At 34.6% G+C, this 12,632-nt stretch overlaps 1 protein-coding gene across 20 annotated transcripts in view; it reads left to right on the forward strand.

Annotated features, from left to right (window-relative positions):
• Positions 1–12,632, forward strand: part of LOC145259895 (STE20-related kinase adapter protein alpha-like) — an 88,517-nt gene that overhangs the window by 52,349 nt on the left and 23,536 nt on the right. For 17 of the 20 annotated variants that reach the window (XM_080117804.1, XM_080117811.1, XM_080117795.1 and 14 more), the window contains 3 exons: positions 279–375; positions 2,915–3,033; positions 9,965–10,073. In XM_080117804.1, coding sequence (XP_079973930.1) covers positions 324–375; positions 2,915–3,033; positions 9,965–10,073 — 280 coding nt within the window. In that variant the 5' untranslated portion in view covers positions 279–323. Of the gene's footprint in view, positions 1–87; positions 127–278; positions 376–2,914; positions 3,034–9,964; positions 10,074–12,632 lie in introns of all 20 variants that reach the window. The other 3 variants (XM_080117808.1, XM_080117813.1, XM_080117809.1) reach the window with 1 other exon arrangement.

A 12,632-nucleotide genomic window follows, 5' to 3' on the forward strand; every position in this document is an offset into this window, starting at 1 on the left:
TTGAATATATGAAAGGTGTGAACCCAGTATTCCTGTGAGTCATTGATTAAATTGTAAATTATGTTCAACTAAAGCATTTCTTTTCAGAATTAATTGATCCAAAAGGACATTTTCTAAAACAGAAAGGTTTGAATTTATTTTTTTATTTTTTATACCGTTTTTATGAATTTTATTTTTTTTATTTTTTTTTATTTAACTATTTTTCCCTTTTTTAGATATTTTTTTCTGAATGCTAATTTTTTTCTCAACTCAAGTTGTATTTTTTGGTTGAATTCTAGTCGGATGATTGTCGGGCAGAAGTGTCCCCTGACAATAATGTAGACATGGTGAAATATGAAGCAATTAGTTCACATTATCAACTTTATTCTTTAATTGGTAAGTATTTTTGATCACTCACATTTATTTTAATCCCTTCCGCAACTCTTATTTTTAAACAATAATCGCACTTCATCTTTCAATGAAAAGCTCTCTATATTATTAAAATTGCGTGACCAATTCTCATGTGTGTTGCATAATGAATTATTTTTTTATTTACTATTAATCAATTATTTATTGAAATCAACAGTATAAAAGAGTCAGCTAGTTAATATACTAAAGCTGAATGAATCAATGTCTGTTTGCTGAAGGCTTTTATTTTCTATAAATAACACATGAATAAATAGCACAAATGCTATACAAAATTCTGGGATTGAGTTATGTCTGAAAAAAACTCCCTCTGAAATTTTTAATTATTCGTAATTTGTAATTAACTGAATGAATCACGGATATTTTATGTAGTTACTATGTATTTCTCTAATCTCTCTTACTCTGTTGATTCAATCATTCCCTATTATTCTTTAAGTAAAAAGACTCTTACCCCAAAATTTGCCTGTAAATTTATTTCTTTATCACTATTTATGAATTTATTCAATTTATTCCACAAATTTAGTACATTAGTTTATTTTTAATTTGCTTAAATAATTTGTTGCAAAAGTAGAAAAAAAAAGTAGTTAAACCTAACGATTCTAACCTATCTTCATAATTGAAATTTGTTATTCCTTTTATTAATTCGACCATTTTTCTTTGTACACATTTTGATTTTAATGTATTTTTTATATATTCTTCCAATTTTTTATCTAGTTATGATTATGTGCATTGTTTTGTTCTCCTCAAATTTTAATTTTATATTTATGTTTCGGTTGTTGAATCCTCCTGCCTTCTTCAGGTGTTAGTGATATACATTAATGCTTTGTATATGTTGATGTACATTCTTAAATTTGATGAACTGATCATTTGGTTGTTTTGTTTTATGGCATATCAACCTTTTGTTAGAAAGGGTCATTTTATTACAGAATCACATTATTTGAGTATATTCTAAGTTTTTAGTCAATTTATATGACACATTTATTTCACTTTACCAATTTATTGCTGCAAGTTTGTGTTATTGCAAGTATACTGTGCAAGTGATGTGCAGGTGGGAGGACAGGAGAAGCGTTGGCAGTGAAAGAAAGGGCAAATCCCTTTCATAGTCTTCCCATCTCATGATTACAACCACTGTACCTGCTGTTATTAGGTTTTCATTCCCACGATCTGCAAGGCCACTCTCCTTTGTCTTCAACATGGGGCACCAAAGCTGACTTGTAAATTGATGCATCATTTACGTATACCCATCTGTCATGACCATGACAATGTCTGTGAGGACTGTTTGAGAACACACCTAGTTTGAGTCATCATCACCCCACCTATCCCATCGCATAATTGCAGTGGTGACTATTTGAATGTTTATTTAAAAAATGATCTTAGAGTAAGATTAACTCTAGACAGTAAAGGGAGATGTTTGCAGAACAGGCAACTTTGTTGGTTTGGCCACATTACAAAATGAATGAGAGTACTTGAATTGGTAGATATAGAACAGTGAAATAGCAGAGGAAACTCCAAGAGAATATAGGTGAAAGTGATAAAGGTGGATTTGAGAGAAGGAGGGATAAATAAAAACCTTGTCAGAGATTGGTTCGTTTACGAGTCAATTTCTAAAATGGAGATTAAACCGATGATTATGATGCTATGCATATGATTTATCTTAAATCTGAATCATAAGTTTGTAATATGTAAAACAAAAAAAATATATCACAAAAGATCAACAATCATGTTTCAATAGACAAAAAACTGCTGACACGTCACTCAAAACTGATCGTCTATATGTTTATTTCTTTAATGATTTAAAATTATGGGCTCTACAGACCCAAATTCTAGTATTTTATTTTTTTAACGTAAAGCAAAATAAATTGTTCTGTACTATTAAAATAATTTCCAATATTATTGAGAATATTTATGTATTCATTTATTTTTTTATTGCTTTTAATTGTTTAAATTCATGTTTTGAAACATGGCATAAATCACAAATCGATGACGTCATGCTAAAACTATAATTATTTTATTAAGGTAATGTTTTAAACTCTATTTATAAGAAAGTTTAAATAGCTCAATTGGTAGAACCCTGGACTGAAGATTTTACGGTTTTGGTTTAAATTTTAAGCTATACCATTAGAAATTAGGAATTTATTTAATATTTTCTATTTCTAAAAGTAATTAAGACCTGATAGTTTGAAATGAGACATGGTAAAGAACTAAAAGTGTTACTCTTTTTAACCTCTTGTTTTTTTGTTTTTTTTTATAGCCCCTGGCAATACCGGGTAGCCCTACTAGTTTAAAAATAAACACTAAACAGTTGATCAGATTTAAATAAGTAAAAAGCATTTAATACAAATAATCAACAATGATCATGATTTACAAATGAACGATAAACCTGATCAAGACTGGAGGTACCCAATGTATCAAGGATGCATCTAAATATAATATTATTCCTAAGTTTATCACATTTACTTCAATTTATGTTTGTTTTTCTGGTTTTGTAATTATTTCTGCTCTATTTCAGGAAAAGGTTTCACTGATGCCATTTCAGTCCACTTGGGAAGGCATTCGCCATCAGGAGCAAATATTGCCATCAAAAGGATTGATTTAGAGACCAGTAGTACAGAAATTGCAGACTTACAGGTTAGTGAAATATCTCAGGTGAATAATGTTACGTGTCTCTCTTTATATACAACATAATCATATTGGCACACCAGTTCCCATTGAATCATCAAAGTTAAGCAATGTTGAGCCTGGTCAGTACTAAAATGGCTGACCATTTGGGAATACAAGGTGCTGTACGTGCTCACCATTTCGCATTGTTTCCAGTCATCTTCCATTTCTCCTTGCCACTGGAATCAAGCAATGTCAGTTCAGGAGAGATGTGGTTGGGATTGTGCCACCCTTGCTTCATAATTGCATGCACAGCTGCCCTTACAGGAGTGCCTGTATTGTCTCTCAAGACTGAATAGAGATCATGTATGATTCAACTTTATGGCATACACATACAAGAACCTAGTTGCCGTAATCATTACAGAAACATTAAGGTTCACAATCGTCATTCATATCTTGGATACTGGTCATTTTTCTTTTACACACTTCTCATTTGATTTTTCCAAAATGAGAGAATGCCATCTTGTAATTAAAGCTTATCATTTATACTTTCAAAAAGACTAATTTGACATAAAACAGATGAAAGACAAAGTCATTTATTCAACATAGTCTTCATTTCAAATTAGTGACCATTGGGGAGGAGAGAAACATAGAAAAAGAGATCAAAATCACTAATTTGTTATATCTTGTCATACCATGTCATTGCATATCCCACACCTTGCATACTTCCAAACAGACTCCCCATGCTATCACTCTTTCTCTTTGAATCATGTGATGTTAGGTCTGGTTTTAATACATTTTTATAGCATAAGTCAAGGGTCTCCAAACTACAGCCACGGGCCAAATCTAACCCAATAAAATTTTTAATCTAGCCTACAGAGTTCTTATTAAAAACGTAAAAATATTCAGGAAAGATTTTTAAAAATGGACATTTGTGAAAATAGTGTGTTGGTTTTTCTTTTTGTTCAGTTCAGAAAATGGTTAAAAAAATAGGTTTTAAAGAACCAGTTTCACTAAAAAGCAAAAGCTAATAATCAAAACCGTATAAAACACGTCCAGGTCATTTTTTTTATTTTGGCCTGCGTAGCCCCCCCCCCCCCCCCCATTAAAAAAAACTAACTCTAAAAACGTAGTTATATGTTACCCTCCTCGTTCAAAAACTTTGGAAACTCCTGATATAAGTTGTTGGGCCATTAAGCTGACTTAAACTGATCCCTCTGCTGTCCTATTTTTTTTATTCTTGACTAATATACCAGTTGTATACGTTCAATATTTAATTGTATTTGTGCAGAAGTGGCAGTGCTGAATTAATATAGTAGTCAATATTGTGGTTTATAAACACCTTATACATTATGCTCAAGGAAAAAAAAAAATCTGGTTTCATTATGTTTTCATCATTTAGAAAAGTTTCTTCATCAAAATTTGTTCCAGTAATTGTCTGTATTTTTGAGATGAGGTGTTTTCATTGATTGAGATTGTGGGACTGACTTCCTCATCTTGGTTGTTATTGTCACAACGTTTCGGCCGTTTTGCCCTCCGGCCTTCGTCAGGTGTTTTGTATCGAACTGGGGAACCGTTTGTTAGGAGTCTCGAACCCAACCCTTTATTATTATTACAGGGGTACCGTGTTCGGACTCCAGCTAGGCTTTGGGACATAGTTGCTGATTCTCTGTTTGAATGTTACTTTTTCACTGCCTTCGTTCAGGATTGAACTCGGCACCTTTGGGTAACTGTAAACTTTGATACAACGTCTAGGACCACTCGGCCATATAGGTCACTAGGGCAATTCTTAGAAACGTTGTGACAATAACAACCAAGATAAGGAAGTCAGTTCGACAATCTCAATCAATGAAAACACCTCATCTCAAAAATACAGACAATTACTATCCAATCGGTACGGACCCGACATTAGGATTAAATGGCGACATCTAGAAAAGCGTCATATGAAACTGGCAAGACTCTCTAACCATCTAACCTTCTTGTACAGATGTAGAGACTTAAAACTCATACCAGCAGGATTGACATTACAAACAATAGTGGATTCCAGGAAGGCACGTAGAGTCGTGGAAAGGGCAGGGCATGCCCTCGTTCGAGAAAGGATCCAATACACCCGCTGGAATAAACAAAAACTAAGGAATGAAATCTCCGACACCTTAACATCGTTCCTTGTCAAAGTGACTCAATAGGAAGACAGGGTGAGAATCCAATCAGATCTGGGTAAATCGTACAGACAAGAATATGAGAAGGTCAAAGGACGCCAAATTAAGAAGCTCACAAAGCTCAAAGACCAGAGGAATGTAACATCAAAACACCGCTCACCTGTGAAAGCGGTCATCAACCTCAGCAGCCGCCAACTGGGTCACTCAGAAGGAGCAGTACTAAATAAAGGTCTCAACTTCGCAACAACAACCAAACGCGTTCCATTCTTAGATATCATAACACACATGGAAGATATAGCCTTGAGAATCCCATCAACCCAAGGTGATGAAATAAGATGGAAAGTGAGACAAGTACTCGAGAAAGCCAAGCTTCCTAAGTCAAACATCTCTCGGGAAGATAGGCTGACTATAAGAACCCTACAGAGTGACAACAGTATAATAATTCTGCCAGCAGACAAAGGCAATGCTACTGTGGTGATGGACATGTCAGAGTACTCTGAAAAAATGGCAGGCCTAATCGCAGATGGTACTACGGTAAAATAAAGAAGGATCCAACTTTGAAAACTGAAAGAAAGCTGTTACAAATCCTTACCAAAAACAAGGAACACATCGCTCCGATGAGATATAGACAGCTGGTCCAGCATTACAGTAAGCTACCACATATGTACAGTCTCCCTAAGATACACAAGGACGGTATTCCACTCATACCCATAATGAGCTGCCGAGGCTCAGCATGCCACCCACTGAGCAGGTACCTTGTGGATATAATAAACCCATTAGCAGACAAGTCAGCAACACATGTAAAGAATTCTGCCCACTTCACGGAACTGATCAATGGAGCACCCATCAGTACAAACCAAATAGTAAGCCTAGATGTGGTTAGCCTGTTCACTAAAGTCCCAACTAGTGAGGCACTAGCAGTAATTCAAGACAAACTAGCTGCGGACCTCTCCATAGAAAAGCGCACATGTGTACCATTGCCAAACTTAATGGAAATGCTGACATTCTGCATAGAAACAACCTACTTCAGAATGGGTACTGACCTATATCGACAAGAGGAGGGACTAGCTATGGGCTCGCCATTATCACCAGTGATGGCGAACATATACATGGAATACTTCGAAGACATGGCCTTAGGTTCAGCTCCCTTAAAGCCCACCATGTGGCTAAGATACGTTGATGACACCTTCATACTCTGGCCCCATCAGGAAGACATCCAGGCTCTCCTAGACCATGTGTACTCAATAAGACCATCGATACAGTTCACAATGGAGAAAGAAAAAGATAACCAACTGGCCTTCCTTGATATACTCATATCACGCACAGAGCATGGGTTTAAGACATCCGTATATCGCAAGTCTACCTTCACCGGACAATACCTAAACTTCAACTCCCATCACCCATACAGTATCAAACATGGAATCGCACGCTGCTTACAACATCGAGCAGAGACAATAAGTAGCGACACCATTACATACCACCAAGAAATGGTCAGGTTGAAGAATACCCTCCATCATAACAACTACCCCGATAGCATACTATCCACCAGACGTGTTAATAGTATAAGAGAGGAGAATGAAACTCAAAAACCTCCAACGGTCTACCTACCATACATACGAGGCATCTCCGAAAAGATTCAGAGAATATGTGCCCCCTACAACATCAGGACGGTATTCAAGAGCGAGTCAACACTCAGACGACACCTGGTACGAGTGAAGCCCAGCATGGAGGAGAACATGACCAAAAACTGCATATATTCCATCCCATGTAGTTGCAGAAAGGTTTACAAGGGTGAAACATGCCGCCCCCTTAAAGTAAGGGTGGAAGAACACCGAAAAGTGGTAACTAAAGGGGAGACGGAAAAATCGGGTATAGCCAACCATGTCTGGATGGAGAGGGGGGATCATCGCCCCCTATGGGATGAAGTAAAAATAATAAACAGAGAGACCCACTGGAAAGTGAGAAAACTTAAAGAAACAGCTCACATGCTCGGACATAACAACCTACTGAGCAAACCAAGCATAGAGCTGAATGCAATTTGGACACCTCTGATAGAGAGAGAAAACCTTGAATGACAACATAGGTTTAAGATTAACAAAAACCAACTAAGAATTGTCCTAGTGACCTATATGGCCGAGTGGTCCTAGACGTTGTATCAAAGTTTACAGTTACCCAAAGGTGCCGAGTTCAATCCTGAACGATGGCAGTGAAAAAGTAACATTCAAAACAGAGAATCAGCAACTATGTCCCAAAGCCTAGCTGGAGTCCGAACACAGTACCCCCGTAATAATAATAAAGGGTTGGGTTCGAGACTCCTAACAAACGGTTCCCCAGTTCGATACAAAACACCTGACGAAGGCCGGAGGGCAAAACGGCCGAAACGTTGTGACAATAACAACCAAGATGAGGAAGTCAGTCCGACAATCTCAATCAAAATTTGTTCCTTTCCAAGCATTACTCAGAACAAATATTGCAGCTCTCATAAACCCTATAAAATATGCCTTGGAATTTTTTGTATTATAATTGAATGGTGCCATCATGATAAAAGAAATGCCATTAGCAGACTATATTTATTTACCTGCATCTGAAAGTCAACATAAAAGTAGACCAGATCTGTTTTCTATTTGAGAACAAAAGAAAGGACACTAATTACTATCTTTTTTGGCTTTTTCTATATTCATATCATGTACGTGACTATTTAGAAACACCAGGTATTTTGTCTCAAACATGGTCTTAGTGGCCTTGCAAACCAAGGACTATTAATCTGAAAATACAATGAACATAACAAACAATTTGTTGTGATATGTGCCAACTAGGCATAGGATGGCAATGGCAGATTGAATTTAGAATTTAGTTACATATCAAAAGATTTTATACTAATTATGGGAGAGAATTATTTTATACAGAAGTCTATGTACTGCACTACCCTACAATAATTCTATGCTTTGTTAAAAACAATGATTATAGTTTAACTTAATATTTCCAAATGTAAGAATCACTCCATATATCTATCAGTCATTTATGGTAATGGACTTTAAGTGGAGAAAGATCTTTTTCAAATTTGAAGAAAAACTATGGTTCAAGACAGACTTAATAATTTAACATTAATATCTTCTCAACACCATTTTTGTTTTGAGAAGCCATGTTAAGTGTTGAGATATTATATTGAACAAAGATGGCAGCAGTAAATCAAATCGGCGAAGAATCAATGTAGTCCTGATCTTGAGTGTAATGTAATTCCTAGTAACAAAGATGGTGGCGATGAATCAATGCACTCTCAATCTTGAGTTGTTTCGTGACAGAGGCAACAGCGAACTGAGTGAATCCAAAATTCGACATTTTTTATAGTAACTTTTAAAGTTTCTGATTGTTTGATTATTATAACTGTGGTTATAAACGCGATCGTTAAAATCATTGGAGTCATACCCCCCCCCATTATGAGTCAAAAACATTTTAACATTTTCAGATAGGTTCTTACGTTTTTATTTACTTAAAAAATAAACAAGCATTGAAACAATGTTTATTGCAATGTCTAAGGCAGAAAAGTCAGTGTTACCAGAATGCATGAATCATCAAGTGTACTTATTTCTAGCTGAGAGGAGTTCACGATTGTTACAAGTTAATGTAACAACTCATCAGTGGCAGTTTTTAAAATTACATTTGGGACAAATTCATCACACTCTGAAAGAAACAAATTGGATGATAACAAGTTAACTCATCATTTCCAGGAGGTTAGTGTTTAATGCGCAGTTATTTTTTTATTTTTTATTTTTTTTTTTTAACTTTTTTCACTATGAGTGTGAACCATGAAGTAAATTTTAAAATTTTAAGAAGAGCAATCAAATATTTGCTCAGTAAAAAATCTATCTGTTTTTTTGTGTAGTTAAAAAGACAGTATTAGGTTATAGTTAGCTAACATACTTCTAACTTATAGTGTAGCGCTATTGGAAGCGGTGACAAGGCAAATCATTTCCTTCACTTTTATTGTTCTTCAGTATTTCTATTGTGAAGCGATTTATTGAAATGAAATACGAGAAAAGGACATTATTGAAAATTATAAAATAAAAATTAACAAAATTATGCAGATAAAAATAACATTTTATTTGCACTTTTAATAACAAAATTTATAAAATAAAGTTTGTATTTAAGTTGAAATTTTATGAAATATATTTATGAAATTATAAAAAAAATTTTTTATTAAAAATAAGTTTTTTATTTGAATTTATGATAAATATATGTTCATGAAAGTATAAAAATAAAATTATTGAAATCAAAATAACAAAATTTCAAACAAAAAAACATATTCAATGCATAATATTCCCAAAATAGTTTTAAAAGATTTTTCAATAATTCTTGAAAAAAAAAAATAATTTCAATAATTCTTAATTAAAATAAGACCCAAAAAACCTTTCAATGATTATTAATTAAAAAAAGAACAATCAGAAAAATGTTAAAAAAAAAAAAAAAGAGTACATACACAGGGAAGATATAGGCGTGAGAGAAGCAAAGGAACTGATTTGCCTTGTTACCACTTCCAGTAGCACTATGCCAGAAGTTAGAAAGTATGTTAGTTGACTATAACCCAGTATTATCTCCATTTTCATTGGTCCTAAAGTCAATGTCTAGTGTTTTGATTGAAGCTCTATAAATATTTTATTCCCAATGATCACTTTTGCTATGAAAAATCCTCAAGGTACAATGTTTTTTGACGAGTGTATGTGCTTTAAGCCTGCATTAAATGGGAAAGGACAGACACACAATTTTTGTCTTTGTTTTACATAGATTTCCTTTTTTGATTCCAGAAAGAAATTGCTTTAGTGCATCAATTACAGCATGAGAGAATCTTAAAGTTTTACACAACGTTTGTGTATAATCGGGAATTATGGATCATTATGCCATTCATGGCTTATGGTAAGTTGTCTCTTTTTTCAAACTATAGACATCGTTTTGGGGGGGGAGGCTGGGCCAACACAAGATGAGGCATATCATCAAATGAACTTTACTATTAAAACAAAAATTGTTTGTGTTAGCTTACTATTGTGATGTTCCCTCTACCCCTGGGTGTTAGGATAAACTATAACACAAAAAAATCAGTCGATCAGCAAAAGCAATGTTATAGGAAGTGAGATGAGTAGAAAAGACAATGGAGAGGAAGATACACAAAGGAAGCTGAAATAGGATTGTTAGTCAAGGTGTGACAGTGATGGACACAAAGGACTGGACAATAGAGATATATTTAGAGTTTAAGAGTGACAATGAATTTTATGGCAATTTATGGCAGAGAAAGTTTACAGTCTTAAGTTTACGATAGTTGACAACAGTTACAGCTGGAGACTGTCGAATGCAGGTTGCAGTTCAGAGCAGATAAAAATGAGCTGATGTCATCTGACATACACAATCTCAACAGAAAACATAGATGTTGATCTTAATGCTTAGAGAGTTGTTTCAAGGAATGATGCTACACACACAACCCAACCGATATATACAGAATGTGTTGGAGTCTTTTGTTTTTCTTGAGTTTGTGTTTTGAATTGTTTTATTTTTTTATACTTGTCAGCCTGTGCTCATCTCCTCAGTAGTCGCCAATGTGAGAGATAACAACATGGCCAGAAGAGAAGATGAAAGAGAAAAAAATCCGTGGCACACAACATTGAAGTCAATGATTGTTGTCAAGTGAAGGGGAGTGCATAGTTACACACTATAACCCTGCCAAAAAAAGCCTTGTTATTTATTTATTTAATCATCTTTGAAAGCGTGATAGTTGTCTTTCTTCTGAGGATCCAAAAACTCTCTGAAATAATGAGATTTGGTTATATAATGAGATTTATTTTGTGTGTGATGTGCAAGAGAAGATGTTCACGTGTATAAAAAATTAAAAAAATGTGTGTTACATGTTTCAGTTTTGATGATTTAGAAATCGCAAAAAAAAAATGATTTAGAAGTGCAAAAGAAAATGTGTGTATAAAGAATTTCTCCAGGTATTTAGGTATGACATTGCTTCTCTTCATTGATGGTGCCACATTACATAAGCTGGAAAAGAAAGACTTGTCTTCCTTCCATTGAGGAATTCTTGTAGCATTTCCCAAAGCATCTTCTTCTGCATGTATAATTAGTGCTTTGCCGAGCTGAAGAATGAGTATACAGGATGTTCTTGTGAATTGGTGATAACTTTTGCTCTGATGGTATTGCTTTCCGATAGTACTGTTCCAAATTGTCTGCGTGTTCATGCATTCCTTATTCCAAATGACAAATGTTTGTTTCAAATCAACTCTTACCTCATGATCTGTCAAAATTCACCTTCCAAAAATCATACTTTTAATGTTAATCTATATTTTACATTTGTCCACTTTTGTAAATTTCAAAGTATTGCAGTAACTTTTTTGATTTTAATTTTTTAACACATAACAATATATTGTCTGGTGGATTCGATTTCACAATTAAGATATTTTTTAAATAGAATTGTTTTTAAATTTTGTTTTATTTTACATGATTGCATTCTTGATTTTTATAAATACAGGGTGGCCCACTTAAAAGTAGCCCAGAAAAATGTAATATAGAGGGGGAACATTCTTTCATTGTTTAAATTACCTGTAGTGTTATAAAAGATGCTAAATATGCTCCCCGTTGACATCTGTGCATTTCTGGGCACGTTTAACAAGATTTGTAGATACTGTCTGTAGATCTCTGGTGATTCTCTTGATAGCGTTGGTAATGTTCTCCATTTAGTTGGTCTAGATGGTGAGGATTATTTGCATAAATTTTTTGTTTTAAAGTCCCCCAACGATAAAAATCACATGACAAGTCCAGGGAACGTGGTGCCATAACCCTTTGCTGATCGTTCTCTCTTCCGTAAACTCGTGTCAATGATCTGTGAGACATGTGGCATGTAGCGCCATCTTGTTGGAAAAAGAATTGCATTTTGTCTTGTGGTGTCAGTTGGTTGTTAAGAGAAAGATTAGATTGATCAGGCTACTTTTAAGTGGGTCACCCTGTATTTGATTAATAGTAAATAAAAAAGAATAATAATTTAATTTATAATTATCCAAGTTATCTGGTGATTTTGTTGTTTAGCTCTACTACTAGGGTAAGATTGGCATGGGATAAGTTCTGTGAACTGTTGCCAGTTTTGACATCACAAGCTATCTCTGTCACTACCAGAGAGGGGGGGGGGCATATACAACAGCTATGTTAAGTACATGATGCTATATGAAGGTGAGTGTTGCTTTTAGTCATAATGGTAGTAATGATCATATGGTCACATTGAGTTGAGCCAGATGCTGTATATAAGCTCTGATAGACTATTAGCAAGGCTAAATATACCAAAGGTTAGTGAACACCTGGCAGTCAGTTAGCTATGTTGGTTTGGCTATATTGTGAGAAGCAACTCTTGGATAAGAAAACGCAGAGGCCTTGAGGTAGAAAGCTGAGAGAAAGTTGAATGGCCCAAGAAACTAGGATGACTTTAGACGG

Source organism: Euprymna scolopes, chromosome 35 (genome assembly GCF_053919585.1).
Source record: "Euprymna scolopes isolate OS-2025 chromosome 35, ASM5391958v1, whole genome shotgun sequence".
NCBI classification, from domain to species: domain Eukaryota; kingdom Metazoa; phylum Mollusca; class Cephalopoda; order Sepiida; family Sepiolidae; genus Euprymna; species Euprymna scolopes.